General features: G+C 38.6%; 3 protein-coding genes across 3 annotated transcripts; 2 read left to right on the forward strand and 1 right to left on the reverse strand.

Annotated features, from left to right (window-relative positions):
- Positions 1-289: 289 nt before the first annotated feature.
- LOC137962103 (fimbrin-2-like) lies at positions 290-5,692 on the forward strand. The gene is made up of 14 exons (XM_068808819.1): positions 290-530; positions 625-795; positions 884-1,125; positions 1,212-1,383; positions 2,050-2,088; positions 2,301-2,369; positions 2,491-2,607; positions 2,724-2,935; positions 3,143-3,298; positions 3,393-3,592; positions 3,724-3,881; positions 4,237-4,333; positions 5,171-5,262; positions 5,342-5,692. Exons 1-14 carry the CDS (start codon positions 444-446, stop codon positions 5,528-5,530), a joined length of 2,001 nt encoding a protein of 666 aa, XP_068664920.1. The 5' UTR covers positions 290-443; the 3' UTR covers positions 5,531-5,692.
- An 867-nt stretch (positions 5,693-6,559) lies between these two features.
- Positions 6,560-8,276, forward strand: LOC137962104 (3'-hydroxy-N-methyl-(S)-coclaurine 4'-O-methyltransferase-like). The gene is made up of 2 exons (XM_068808820.1): positions 6,560-7,591; positions 7,690-8,276. Exons 1-2 carry the CDS (start codon positions 6,830-6,832, stop codon positions 7,984-7,986), a joined length of 1,059 nt encoding a protein of 352 aa, XP_068664921.1. The 5' UTR covers positions 6,560-6,829; the 3' UTR covers positions 7,987-8,276.
- A 424-nt stretch (positions 8,277-8,700) lies between these two features.
- Positions 8,701-9,442, reverse strand: LOC137963498 (thiamine biosynthetic bifunctional enzyme TH1, chloroplastic-like). The gene is made up of 2 exons (XM_068810612.1): positions 9,351-9,442; positions 8,701-9,256 (listed from the first exon to the last, which is right to left on the reverse strand). The coding sequence occupies exons 1-2, from the start codon at positions 9,440-9,442 to the stop codon at positions 8,701-8,703; spliced, it is 648 nt and encodes a 215-aa protein (XP_068666713.1).
- Between the last annotated feature and the right edge of the window lie 4,358 nt (positions 9,443-13,800).

Raw genomic sequence — 13,800 nt, forward strand, 5'->3', positions numbered from 1 at the left:
GTTTATAAGAGAATTAGTTACTGTTAAACAAATAATTAGAGGCAGAAGAAATTGAATTGGAAGAGGGAAGAGTGACGGGTGACCAGTAAAATTTGACTATTTTGGGTGATTTTTTTTTTTTGGTAATTTAAGTTTAAAACTTCGGGACGACCGCTTTATTTTAATTGAACTAAGGGCATGTTTGTCCAAATTTTAAATTTCAAACATCTTGTCTTCAACGTATTTATTTCCACTTTTGCCCCTCCCCTTCTCTCGTTCGGAGCTCTAAACACCCCTCATTTCTCTAGTCCCCCCACTGTCTCTGCTACAGTCCTCCTTCTCTACTCCTGCTTGCATCTCACAAAAGCAAGCAGGAGAGAAGCCTTTATAGAAGATCTACTCTACCTATAAGGACTTTCGAGGCCATTTCTCTCCTCGTGCTGTTTCATTGTTGTCTGTCAGACATGTCTGGTTATGTTGGAATCCTCGTCTCGGATCCATGGCTCCAGAACCAGTTCACGCAAGTGGAGCTGCGCAGCTTGAAATCTCATGTACCAACGAGAAACCAGTACCCTTTTTCGATTTTTTCTGTTTTTTTTTTAAATCTACTTTTTATCTCCTCGCGATGCTAATTTTATCTGATAGTTCCTCTCCATGAGACGCGAGCACGGCCAGATGAAGCTTTCGGGTCTTCCTGCAAATATGTCTAAGTTAAAAGGCGTCGGAGAGAATCTGACCGAAGAAGAAAGATCGGCTTCTATCCAAAAATCCTTCCAAGACATGGACCAAGATGTTGATTTTGAAGTCTTTCTTCGTGTACGTTTGAAGATCTGTCTTTCGTTCAATACTGGTTTCTCTCATCAACATTATTTTTTAAATTTCTTGTTCTGTGTTTCTTGTATAGGTTTACTTGAATTTACAATCTCATGTTAATTCAAAGAGCGGCGGTGGCACAAAAAACTCGTCGGCATTCTTAAAGGCGGCGACTACGACATTGCTTCACACTATCAGCGAGTCGGAGAAGTCTTCTTATGTTTCGCATATCAATAACTATCTTGGGGAAGACCCATTCTTGAAAAAGTATCTTCCTATAGATCCTTCAGGTAGTGATCTGTTTGAGATCGCTAAGAATGGAGTGCTGCTCTGGTAATTTGAACTTTTCTTGTGCATTTATGTTGGCTTTTTTTTACTGAAAGGGAAGAGTAATAATTTTTATCATTTGTTTGAGGTAGTAAGCTTATCAATGTAGCGGTCCCTGGGACAATAGATGAACGCGCAATCAATACTAAAAGGGTGCTAAATCCATGGGAAAGGAACGAGAATCACACTCTTTGTCTAAATTCTTCAAAGGCTATTGGATGTACAGTTGTGAATATTGGGACACAAGATTTAGCTGAGGGACGGGTAAGCGTTTTTATGTTGTCAGTGGTTTTTATCATGTTCTTGGATGGTTCTGGTCTATGTTTTTCACTATCCACTTCAGAAGCACTTGGTTATGATGCTTTTAATTTTACATAATTGGACACAGTCCGCTGTATAAAGGCCTTCAAGTTGGACTAGATTTTAAAATGATTACTCCATAAATTTCAGTTAATTTGTAATACAATGAAACGCTTTGTAAACTCGTATCTATAAATATGGTTCTTTGTCATTTTTTAATTCCTCTAATGACTTTTGATAAGTTATCACGGAGTTCAATTTGTGGTTTAAGCTGGTGCTCATGTCACTTAAGCTTCAGCTTCTTATGTGCCAAGAAGGGATAATAAATTGTACAGAGTGTGGAGGTTAGGATGAAGTTAGTGAGACTATTTGCAATTGGATAATTTACTAACTTTCTGTTCCTAGGATTTGGTCTATGCACATGTCAGTGTGCCACAGGCGTCAACAGTTAAGGTTCTTTCATTGGACATCTTTTTTTCTCAACTCTCTTTTATAGGATTCCGATTGTAAGAAGTTGAATGGTTTAATTTTTTTTTTCTACAATTTATTGGCGTCAGTATCTAAATGGCTAATTCCGATTTGACTATCCTCCTTCTAAGCACTGATTTTATATTTGTTTCACATCTTCAGCCTCATCTTGTCCTGGGATTGATATCACAAATCATTAAGGTATGTTCCTGTAGGTTATTTCATGTTTGATAAATTTGGAGATCTTTAAAGAATAATATCTGTTTTTAGTCTGATCGCTGGCAGCTTTGTAAGCAGTGTGCTCTAGTAATGCTGAAAAATGTGAAGTTGAGATTTATTAACTATGCAGTTCTAGGTACTATTAACATATAAAGCCTGACAATAGGGTTTTTGTTTATTGTTGTCAATCATAGATTCAATTGTTGGCGGACCTCAACTTAAAGAAAACACCTCAACTAGTAGAGTTAGTTGATGAATATCAGGTATAGCCTCTGCTGTTGTTTGATGTTTGGTTCTCCTCTCTCTTGTGTTTGGGCGAACATAAGCAGCATTCTAGTAACTATGTAACGTACCCTGATATAAAAAACCTTGTAAATTGCACAGGATGTGGAAGAGCTAATGAACTTACCTCCAGAAAAGATCTTACTGAGGTGGATGAATTTTCAATTGAAGAAAGGAGGCTACAAAAAGTGCATTACGAATTTTTCTTCAGATATCAAGGTTGGTAATATCTTGAGTTACTTACAAGGCATGTAATTTTCTCTTGATATTTTTTGTCACTTTAATTATTAAGCACGTAATAGCTTTTACTGAATGTTTACTGCATGATGTTGCAGGATGGAGAAGCATATGCATGCCTGCTAAATGTTCTTGGACCAGAACATGCTAGCCCTGCAGAAAAGTCTGTAAAGAGCCCGCTGGAAAAAGCAAAACTGGTACTTGAGCATGCAGATCGGATGGGTTGCAAAAGATACTTAACTGCCAAAGATATTGTGGAGGGCTCACCGAATCTTAACCTTGCTTTTGTTGCTCATATATTCCAGCACAGGTAAGAGTTAAAAAAATTAGGTCTTCTTACTGTAAATGCATTACAATGAACCATGGGATATGCTTCTATTCCAGATTTGCTTGCTTTTTTTGTTAGATTTGAAATCATTGAGTTATTGCATTACGTGTTTTGTTCATCTTTGTTTCTCTATTGATGCACAATTTTCTTTTCTTTTACGTGCTGATTAACAACAATATTTGCATGTAGGAATGGTCTATCCTCGCAGACCAAGCATATCTCTTTTCTGGAAACCTTCTCGGATGATACAGAGGTTTCTAGGGAAGAGATGGCATTTCGACTATGGATTAATAGTTTAGGAAATTCTGCATATGTCAATAGTGTCTTTGAGGATCTTCGAGATGGGTGAGCTTTCTTATATCTTGGACAATGTTTAATCTAGTATTTAGCTATTTTATTATTTAATTTTGATGTTTCATTTCGCACTGTGTTTTAATAGATGGGTTTTGCTAGAGGCCCTTGACAAAGTGTCACCAGGGATAGTTAATTGGAAGATGGCTACCAAACCTCCTATAAAAATGCCATTCAGAAAAGTAGAAAACTGCAACCAAGTTGTGAAGATTGGGAAGCAATTAAAGTTTTCCTTGGTTAACATTGCTGGGAATGACATTGTTCAGGGAAATAAGAAACTCACACTGGGTATTTTCCTTGATTATTGCTGACCATTTTTTTCCCATTGCTTCTTTCTTAAGAGGCATTTGATTCTCTATCATTTCTCAAGAACTTCCTTTTTTCCTTTACACATGCTTATGTCTTCTCTTTGCTTCCAGCGTATCTGTGGCAATTGATGCGCTACAACACCCTCCAGCTTCTGAAGAATCTCAGATCTCATTCTGAAAAGAAAGAGTTTGGAGATGCAGATATTCTGAACTGGGCTAATGCCAAAGTGAAGAGTGCTGGAAGACATTCTCATATGCATAGCTTCAAGGTACTTCTTTTGAAACTTTTGTTTTGTAAAATGTCAAGTTGAAGACTCAAAAGTGTTATTGTTGGCTTAGTCTGGTGGCTAAGAAACTAGACTTTGTCTAGGCACATTGAAATTGTGGTTTTCATTTGATGTGCCACAAGTATCATGGACAAATATTTGCTTCTCACATAGAAATTGTGGTTTATGTGCTTCATGATGCAGAATAATGGCTTTTGGTGAGTGTCATGATTTCATAAGATTGACTTTATTTCTCTTTTTCTTGTTTTTCACTATTCTGGAAACTGTTAGTGTCAATTTCTAAGTGTCTACAGTGTCAAGAAAGTTGAATTGTCAAGTAAATTTCGTTATTTTGCAGGATAAGAGTCTATCAGATGGCATCTTTTTCCTTGAACTGCTAACTTCCGTGGAACCCAGGGTTGTCAATTGGAGCCTCGTCACAAAAGGAGAGACTGGTTATTTTATGAACCTTGTTAGATTTAAAGGAGATTATTTTGTAAACCTGTCCCATATCACAAGTTGCATTTTTTTTGTGCCTAAAATTTCCTCTTTATGTATGACTGTCAAGTTGTCGTATACTGGTCTATGATATCTGAGGCATGGAAACTGACAGTGTTTCTTCATTACAGGATAGCTCATCTGCTTCATCACTTTCTAGTCCTCTTCCCTCCAATCTAAATGCTAGTGCTATTTTAATATACTCAAAACTAAAATAAATGTAATATTAACAAAAATGATACATGTTCTAGTTTTAAATTTTTGTTATACACAGCAACACTGTAATGACAACTAGAAGATAAAACAACCAGAGGAGACAGCAACAAATGCCTACTGCAAGAAGCATATCTCTTCTCTCATCTGTGCTTTGATGTTGGCAAAATCTTTCCGGTACCTGATATTGGAAGAACGTACTTTAGACTTCTCATTTGGTATGTTTGCCAATATATTAGATTCTTAGAGGGTTGATGCTAAACTTGAGGCATATAAACTTCTTAAGGAAAATTGCTGCTCATACCGGCTGATATGATTTATATCACTCAGATGCTACCACAAGTGGCAGTAAGTTGTATAGATACATATGCAGATACTATGAATATTAAGTTCTTGATCCAAATACTGACATACTGGAACTGTGAAAATGTGACAATGTTAATTATTCCTTTCTTTTCCAACTTTTTTTTCCTTACATGTTTTTGTCTATGCCATGTGTCTCAAAGTAGTTTTAGTGATCTTTAAATGACGCATTTGAAAGTGGTTTCTTTTACATTTTGGTACTTTTGTTGGCAATGCAGAAGAAGAAAAAAGGATGAATGCCTCCTATATAATCAGTGTTGCAAGAAAGCTCGGATGCTCCATTTTTCTGCTGCCAGAAGACATAATGGAGGTCTTTCATAGATTCCGCTTGCCTCAAATTTTAGGGCTCCCAGTTGTTTGAACCTAAGAGCTTTGATATATTTTTGCAGGTCAATCAGAAGATGATGCTCACACTAACAGCAAGCATCATGTACCGGTTTTTGAACATGTCAAATGAAGAGAAGCAATCTGTGGTTTCGGACAGTGAAAGTGTCAGCTCCTTGGAGACTATCTCGAACTCCAGTGCAGATGACACTGCCTATGAGACTTCATCAACTGAAGAGAATGGAATGAGATAGCCATGTAAGATGATTATTGTGTAATATTTTACCTATTTCATTTATTTGATTAATTTGTATATTTTTTTCCCCTAGATTTGGCTAGTCCTATAGTTATATGTTCAAGATTCAAAAAGAGATTTTTCCTTATATATGCAAATGTAGGACGATTTTGGGTTGGTCTGTTTTGGTTGCCAGGATGCATTTTTCATGTAAAAATATATGTTGGAATGTAGTATCAGGTTTTAATATTTTTCTAATGTATTTTATTTTATTCTAAACCCACTTGATTATATGAAAGACTTCAAAAGAAAAGTTCTGGTTTTTAAATCCCAAATCAGAGGTTGATATTTAAAGCTTGAGCTTTGAAGTGTCCTAAAAGAGGCTGTAAGTTGGAATTTTTTCAAAAAGAAAATTTCAGTTGAATAATTGGTTCCAATTGAAGAGCAAACAGAGACGATAAAAATTGTTGCTTGTGATTTTGCATTTTCGAATCCAAATTGACTGCAAATTGTCATTACAGATATTTACTTGCTGGGTGTAGAGTTTTTTTTTTCTCTTGAACAAGAGTAATTATTCTTTGAGGTTGGGTGTCAGTAGTGAAATCAGTCACAGTGTGAAAAATGATTAACTTACCTTCCCCTCTTATAAAATAAAAAGATAAGAAAAAAGCAAGTCTTTTTCCATGAAGAATATCCGGTGCCTACAAAAGAATTTAAACATTCACCAGGAAAAATCATTTGAAAGACAGGAGCGAAAGAGTGATCAAGATCGTTTGTTCCTAAATATTTTTCCTAAGAGAGGTTTATTGCGAGTTAAAAAACCGTGGTTAGCATATGTTAAACGCATGAATTCTAAAAAGAAAAATTAGCACCTACTCTAAAGAACAATTTAAAAAAAAAAAAAAGAGAAGATTTTTACACGAAGTTGCAGCCAGTCAAAAATGGCAGTTGTGAGAGCGATGGAAACCAAACCCACAATGGTTTGTCTCTTCTCCGTGACCCTTATTTCTCAGTAGCCGCCTCTCCCGCTCGCGTGGGCTATCCACGTTTGACACCCTGCCCTCGAGTTCACAGGCTCTCGAGAGTCTTCGATGGATTTAGCAAGGGAGACTGAGAAACTAATCAGTACCAAGCTTCACTGGAGCCGCCGCTCTCGCTCACGTGGGCTATCCATGTTTTTCTTCTGATCTTACTTCTTCGTCCCAGATACTATATATAGTTCTACCAGTCTCCACGACGGCCCAAACTCATCGATCATCGTCTTTCTGCAGTGTTACTACTCCTTTTAACTGTGGGACTAGAAAGAGGTGAGGAAGAGATGAACCTAAAGGGGAAAGAAGATGTAGGAGAGGTGGAAGCTCAAGCTCAGCTATGGAAGTACATCTATGGCTTCGCCGAAACGCTAGTCCTCCGATGTGCAGTAGAGATGAGTCTTGCGGACATTATCAACAATAACGGCGGACCCATCTCCCTCCCTCAATTGGCGTCCGGTCTCCCCTTTCCCGAAGCGAACCCCGATGCCCTGTATCGAGTGATGCGGTTCTTGGTCCATTTGAAGATTTTCAACGAACAGGAGAACCAAAGCGGTGAAAAACTTTACGGGTTGGAGCCAGCAGGTAAGCTGCTGCTCCGAGACGCAGAGAAGACCATGGCGCCCATCATTCTTGGGGGTGCCCATAAGGACTTCACTTTGCCGTGGCATAATATGAAAGATGGGTTAACAAAGGATGGCGCCACCGCGTTCGAGAAGACCATGGGTATGACCTTATGGGATTACTTGGCTGGTGACCCTTCAAGGAGTAAAATGTTCAATGAAGTGATGGCTTGTGAGACGAAGCTCCTTACCAGCTCACTTGTTCAAGGCTGCTACCAGATGTTTAAAGGGCTGGAGTCTATAGTAGACGTTGGTGGAGGCAACGGCACCACCATTAAAGCCATATCGAAGGCCTTCCCTCATCTGAAGTGCACAGTGTTCGACCTTCCTCATGTCATCTCTGGCTCTCCAGAGATCCCCGGCGTGGACAGGGTTCCCGGAGACGTGTTCGAGTCCGTACCAGCTGCCCAAGCCATTCTGCTCAAGGTAAGACAGTACTTTCTACACATTTTAGATTTGAAACGCGAAAACAACTTGCAGAAGTTGTCCGGAACACGTAACGTGATTAACAAAGTTTGCCGCAGCTGGTGTTGCACGACTGGAGCGACGAGGACTGTGTGAAGATTCTGAGCCGATGCAAGGAAGCAGTGCCGCGGAACGGCGGGAAGGTGATCATCGTGGATGTAGTGTCCGATGCGGAGGCAGAGCACCCATTTAGCAAGCCGAGAATGGTGTTGGACATCGACATGCTTGTGTTCACTGGTGGGAGAGAGAGGACAGAGGAGGACTGGAAGAGGTTGCTGCTCAAGGCTGGGTACAGAGGATGCCAGATAAGGCACATAGAAGCCATACAATCTGTGATTGAGGCCTACCCTTATTAGCGACCACGGTCTCTCTTGGCTTCCGTTTTGCCTGCTCGGGTATTTTTGTTCCAGAAATGAATCAACTCAAGGTGGAAAGGCAGGTGGTGGTGAAGTTTGTTTTAGTAGATGTGTATGACATAAAAAACGATTCTGATAATGGATTTTGATCATCGTTTGTATGCCACAGAACGCATTAGGATCTGCTTATTCTTTTCTCAAGTTTGTACTTGTGGTGCCAAAATCAAACTGTTTTTAGCTCTCTTACACTGCAGTTCAATGAAATCCATTTCACATGGGGTTTTCTGGGAGGATATTTATGCTCAGGATTAGCTTTTCATCCACCTCTCACTGCATCAAATTTGACAACAGTGGAGCGTTTGATGAAGATACAAACCCTAATAAATTGGCACGAAACAGAAGACCCTTTTTCTAATGGACGGTGTTTTTTGAATGAAATGAACGAGTGGGACGGCCTTAGTTATCGGCGTCCGGTCAAAACTCAATTGAGAGTGCTGCGGATGCTTCGAAGTGGCACCCACCCCCTACTAGAAATTAGGATTTAGTGTTCGAGTCTTCCCTTCTGGTCATAGTTCCTAATATTGATGAGATCTTCGCTATTTTTTATACAGGAAATGCTCGGTGCTGGAAACTCGAGATACATAGCCAACTGTTGTAATAATCAAATAAATTGGAAAAAGGAAAATAAAATTCTTGAACTCTAATCAGGTACTATCATTCCTTTGTTGATGCCGAGATGTCCATCAACAAGGAGTGCAGACTGCGAGTTTCAGTGAGAAAATATTGCTGATCAAATAGGGCAGACACAACTGCAATGCCTTTCAGATTTGGGACACCCAGCTCCATGACAGAACCTGCATTGCCTTTATTTATACCTTCAATTGCCACCACAGGCAACTTTGAAGATGAACAAAGTGCCTTAAGGCCGTCTAGACCGATAGTTTGGTTGTTCGACTTAGTAGTTGTTGGGAAGACCCCACCACAGCCAGTGTAATCAGCACCATCAAGCCACACATGGTCAGCTTGTTCCAGTGTTTTGCATAACACCCCAATAATTTTATTGGACCCCAAAAGTTTGCAAACCTTATTAGCAGGCATATCTGATTGGCCAACATGGACGCCATCTGCATCACAAGCAAGTGCAACATCCACTCGATCATTTATTAGAAGAGCAATGCAATTGGACTGGCACATCTTCTTGCATGCCTCAGCTGCCTCCAAAAGGTCGAGTGTCTCAGCCTCCTTTTCTCTGTAAAGGTATCTCTTTTGGCTAGGGAATTCCTCAAGTATTTAAACTTAATATCTTACATGTCAAGGGACAACTCAGGTAAATGATACAAGGATCTACGAAGTCATAAAACCACCTGAGTTGGATGATAGTGGCACCACCATCTATGGCAGCTTTGACAACATCAGTAATACAGGGGTCCCACTTCTTATTCATTCTTGAGTCCATCACCGCATATAAGAATAAACTGTTGGGATCCCAAGTGCTGTCCTCTATATGATCTGACTACATGATTTTTAAGCTTGAATAGATGATCCAAGGGTCCCTGAGGCCCACAACCTATGACCATGACTCTGCTATGCAGAAGTGCACTCCCAACAAAACGCTTGGCCTCCAGTATTAAGGCAATGGATTTTCAAACACAAGTTGGTTGACCACCAGTCAAACTAGGAATTTTGCAACAAAAAAATACAATTCTGCAGCATGGATATCACGAAGCACCATCTAAGTGTATGATAGATCTATAGTACCTACATATGAAATGCTAGTACGTAGAGCTAATTGTTTATAGAAGAAGTTGAAAATGCAGGGCATGCTAGGGGGCTCCTACCATGGTTGTCTTTGAAGATTAAAATCACTGGAGATTAAAGGGAACGAATTTACTTCATTTTACATAGGACATCTAGAGTATTGGCTGCAGCTCAGTGGTCTTGTTGGGGCTTTCTAGATTGAGATCTCAGGGTTAGAGCCTCACTAGGCCTAGGTTAGAAAAACCAAAACATGAATTTTGGTCTCCAGGTTACACCCTCACTAGGACATCTACTAATGAAGGAGTACCTCTGAACTAAGATTTTGTCTAAGATATATTGATAGATAAACATGGGCCCAATAGCTAGTCCCTTGTGTGACAAGCTAAGAAGACCATGAACAGCTGAATATGTCATAGCTGTAGAAATTATATTGCAATTCATTGGATCAGAGCCCATACACATGATATAGATAATAAGGGCCAGAGGCCTAATCATGATAAGGATTCTATCGGACCTGTTGAACACACAAAAAAAACATAAAAGAACTCCAAGTGAACATCCTATGTAAGCTTCACAAGATATATGAAGGATTGTGTTAAACTCATTATACAAACTCTTTTCACATAATTTCAACCAAAATGCAACTATTCAGGTGGTGGTTCTTGAGGCAATGCCTAAGTGAGCACTGTAAGCGCATTACTAAATTATGCAGCTTCTCTATTTAAGCGGAATTAGAAGCTCTCAAGCTCAAGTATGACATATCAAAACATCAGAACTCCAATAACACAGAAGCCAACCTCAAAATCCAACAAATTTCAAAGTCAGAAGGAATAGAACATAATTTTTATTTTTTTTAAATAGTGAATGATTTTTATTGTTAAAGTATCGAAACATCAGAACTCCATTAACACAGACGCCAACCTCAAAATCCGGCAAATTTCCAAGTCTCAGAAGGAATAGAACATAATTTTTTTTTAAATAGTGAATGATTTTTATTGTTAAAATAAAAGGCAAAGCCCCGGAACTCCAAAATAGGAAGGAATAAAAAAAAGAACAAGTTAAGGGGGATTTATGTTCACAACAAGGTGTTGGAGCATGGATCCCCCCTTGGCTAAGCCATCCACAACACCATTGGCAGATCAAAATACATGGATCCAATTAATCTGGGAACAATCACGAAGATCAAAAATTTGGTGGCGAATTGAGAGCAACATGAAGACATGAAGCATTTAAATCCTTCCTTGGAGCAACACTATGAATACTGCAGACAGCTCACATAAAGCAAATTTTATACATCCCCCATTCTCGATCCATATGCAAGGTAAAGCAAGGCTTCTCATATTTTCTCCTCTTTCATGCTACTAGTCAGCAAGGTATTACAAATAAGATTGGAAACATTTTGAACATTCTCAGGTAATATAATCAAGTCAAAACCCAAGAAAATCCTGAAATTTGAAAGCCCTAAAATCAAAATAAATCAAGAATTACCTGAACAGCAAGCAGCATTGGAGAACCTTTTGCTAATTCAGCTGCTATACAAGATGCCAAAGTGCATCTTGTCTCGTGAGTGTTACGGGCTTTTATGCGAGATACACGGAACTCATGACACTGTTTCCCTATACAACCAACTGGCAAAGTCATTTAAGGGGCAGTTCAATTGCTTGCTTTTGACACATTTCTAGCATATCCACTTGGAACTTTAAATATACAGGAAGCCAATTTCAATGGAAAATTAAACTCAGTTTATTAGAGATTGATAACTCCATTGTATTGCATCTTGTTTTCTTTTCTTTTTTTCTTTTTTTTTAAATGATGCTGATTTTTATTAAGACAAACGCTCAAAAGAGCAATTTACAAAGGAGGGAAACCTTCCTAAACAATGAGAGATTGCTGGGAAGTTCCAAATTTTGCCAATTTATCAGCCAAAGAGTTGGCTGATCTAGGAATGAGATTCCAATTGCAATGAGTAGAAGATAAAATGTTAGCAATACCATCAGTGATGGGCTAGTGGCGCCAAAGGGGGAAACTGTCTTTGGAACACTAACTAATAACCGTTTTCGAGTCGCCTTCAATAACTGTAACCACTGACTTGAACTCAAGCCACTGAGTAGCCCTTGAGATTTTATGTAAAAAATTAGTATACAAATGATAGTTTGAAACTAGAAACTAAATACAAGTAGTGAATTCTGATTGTTGTATAGCTACCCTGATGGAAAGATGATAAGCAACAGTCAACAGGATAAAGGGATGGCACACAACCTCATTTTCATAGTTAAAAGAAAAGAACATAAAGACATTTTCTATTCTAAAAGTACATCAATATAAATATATAGTACAACATGTGGTATGATGCACATAACATAAAAGAAGATTAGAAAGTTTCCATACTCTGAGATTTGGGGAAAGCTTTAAAAAGAAAAGGAAAAGGCAGAAGGGGAGAAAGAGAGATACTTAGGGCCCAAATGATGAATGCACCTTGCTGCATGACACATATCAGCTACAGTTTCCAGCCGTAACCCACTGAGTAATGCTGCTGCTTCTTTCAAGTTCAGTGTAACAATATCAGCCATAGGAAGAAGCTCGTCCCTGCAGTACGAAATTCGTAGAATCAAAGCTATTTGCATCCCCCTACACATAAAGCCTTAATCATTGGACACCCACTTTTGCAGTTCAAAACAACAGAGTTTATGCATCAGCCATATGCCAAATTCTCCCCATTCATGTATCATCCCTTGTCATCCAGATATAGAAACTTATGGTCATAATGGATGGCAAAAAGTCAACAACTGTTTCTATCAATTTATGTCTGAGGGTGAGTATGCGTGTGTTTGCCAGTGAAAGAGAGAGAGAGAGAGAGAGAGAGAGAGAGAGGAGAAAAAATGAACTATTTGTACATGGTCATAGACAGTCAATTTTGTTGTTAGGACATGCTTCTTGAGGACTCAAACATCAAATACAAGTGAGACAATAAGGTAGAGCACATCCACATTTTGAGATCTGATTCATTCATTAAGATGGAAAGGATACAGCACAGCATGTAGGTTTTATTTAAAGACTTGTTGCTATTACAGGAAGTTCATGGTATACATATCACAAGACAAGCGACAGCACATTATATACAAAGGGAATGTATATGAAACAGAGGCAGGCCATCATGTGCAACACTAAAAATTCATACTGTTTACTTTAACATGGGCAATAGAGTCATACCTAATTCCAGCAAGGGTAGCTGTCATTAAATTCACAAAGGCCAGTCAACTTGATATTCAGAAGAAATTTTGATTACTTTGAATCTTTTGAGATAACAGAGCATGCCTTGGACTGGGAACTCCCTGAGGCTTTGGCACAGAACTCTGAGTATACTAAGGGATGGAAGCAAGCCAGTTTTTACCTGAAGATTATCCAAAATTCAATTCTTGTTTTGCCCACACAAGCTACAAATTTAAATGCCAACCAACTTATGGTGAAATGAATGGTACCTGGACAATTTCAGACATTTTTTTAGATGTGGACAATACTTTCAACCACCCAAACTTTCAGTCTTAATCCTTAATTTTATATTATATAAGACTCGGGGCATCAATTTTCAACGAAAACAAAAACAAAAAAAAACAGACTTTGAGAAAAAGTTTACATAGTGAAGGAGATAACAACTGAATTTTTAGTTTTGCTTATACTCGATATGACTATATTTAATCTTATTAAATAGCTCTGGGTCTACTTCCAAATGCCACCTTTTCTGCGTCTTCGATCCAATTATTGAAAAGAGTTGCTAATTTTTAAACTGTCCTGTTAATGACTACATGATTGTGGCAACCGTTCCAGCAATATAAGGAAGATTGTATCAGTAATCTCTCCCATCAAGGGACCTTCAATTCAGCCAGCCAGAAATGTTTGTCCATGTGCATGAAGCAAGTCTATTGATCGTGCAAGTGGATGAGCTCTCAAAGTTATATATAACAATTTGCAATATTGTACCTGAAAGAAAATGAAATTTTCAAGTGACTTACCACATCAACTTCCATATCAGACACTACAGAACTCAATCGTAGAGCA

This window comes from Aristolochia californica, unplaced genomic scaffold, assembly GCF_029961685.1.
Source record: "Aristolochia californica isolate CCGP_79_NKW_82.1479 unplaced genomic scaffold, dmAriCali1.0.hap1 SCAF_4, whole genome shotgun sequence".
Classification (NCBI taxonomy): Eukaryota; Viridiplantae; Streptophyta; class Magnoliopsida; order Piperales; family Aristolochiaceae; genus Aristolochia; species Aristolochia californica.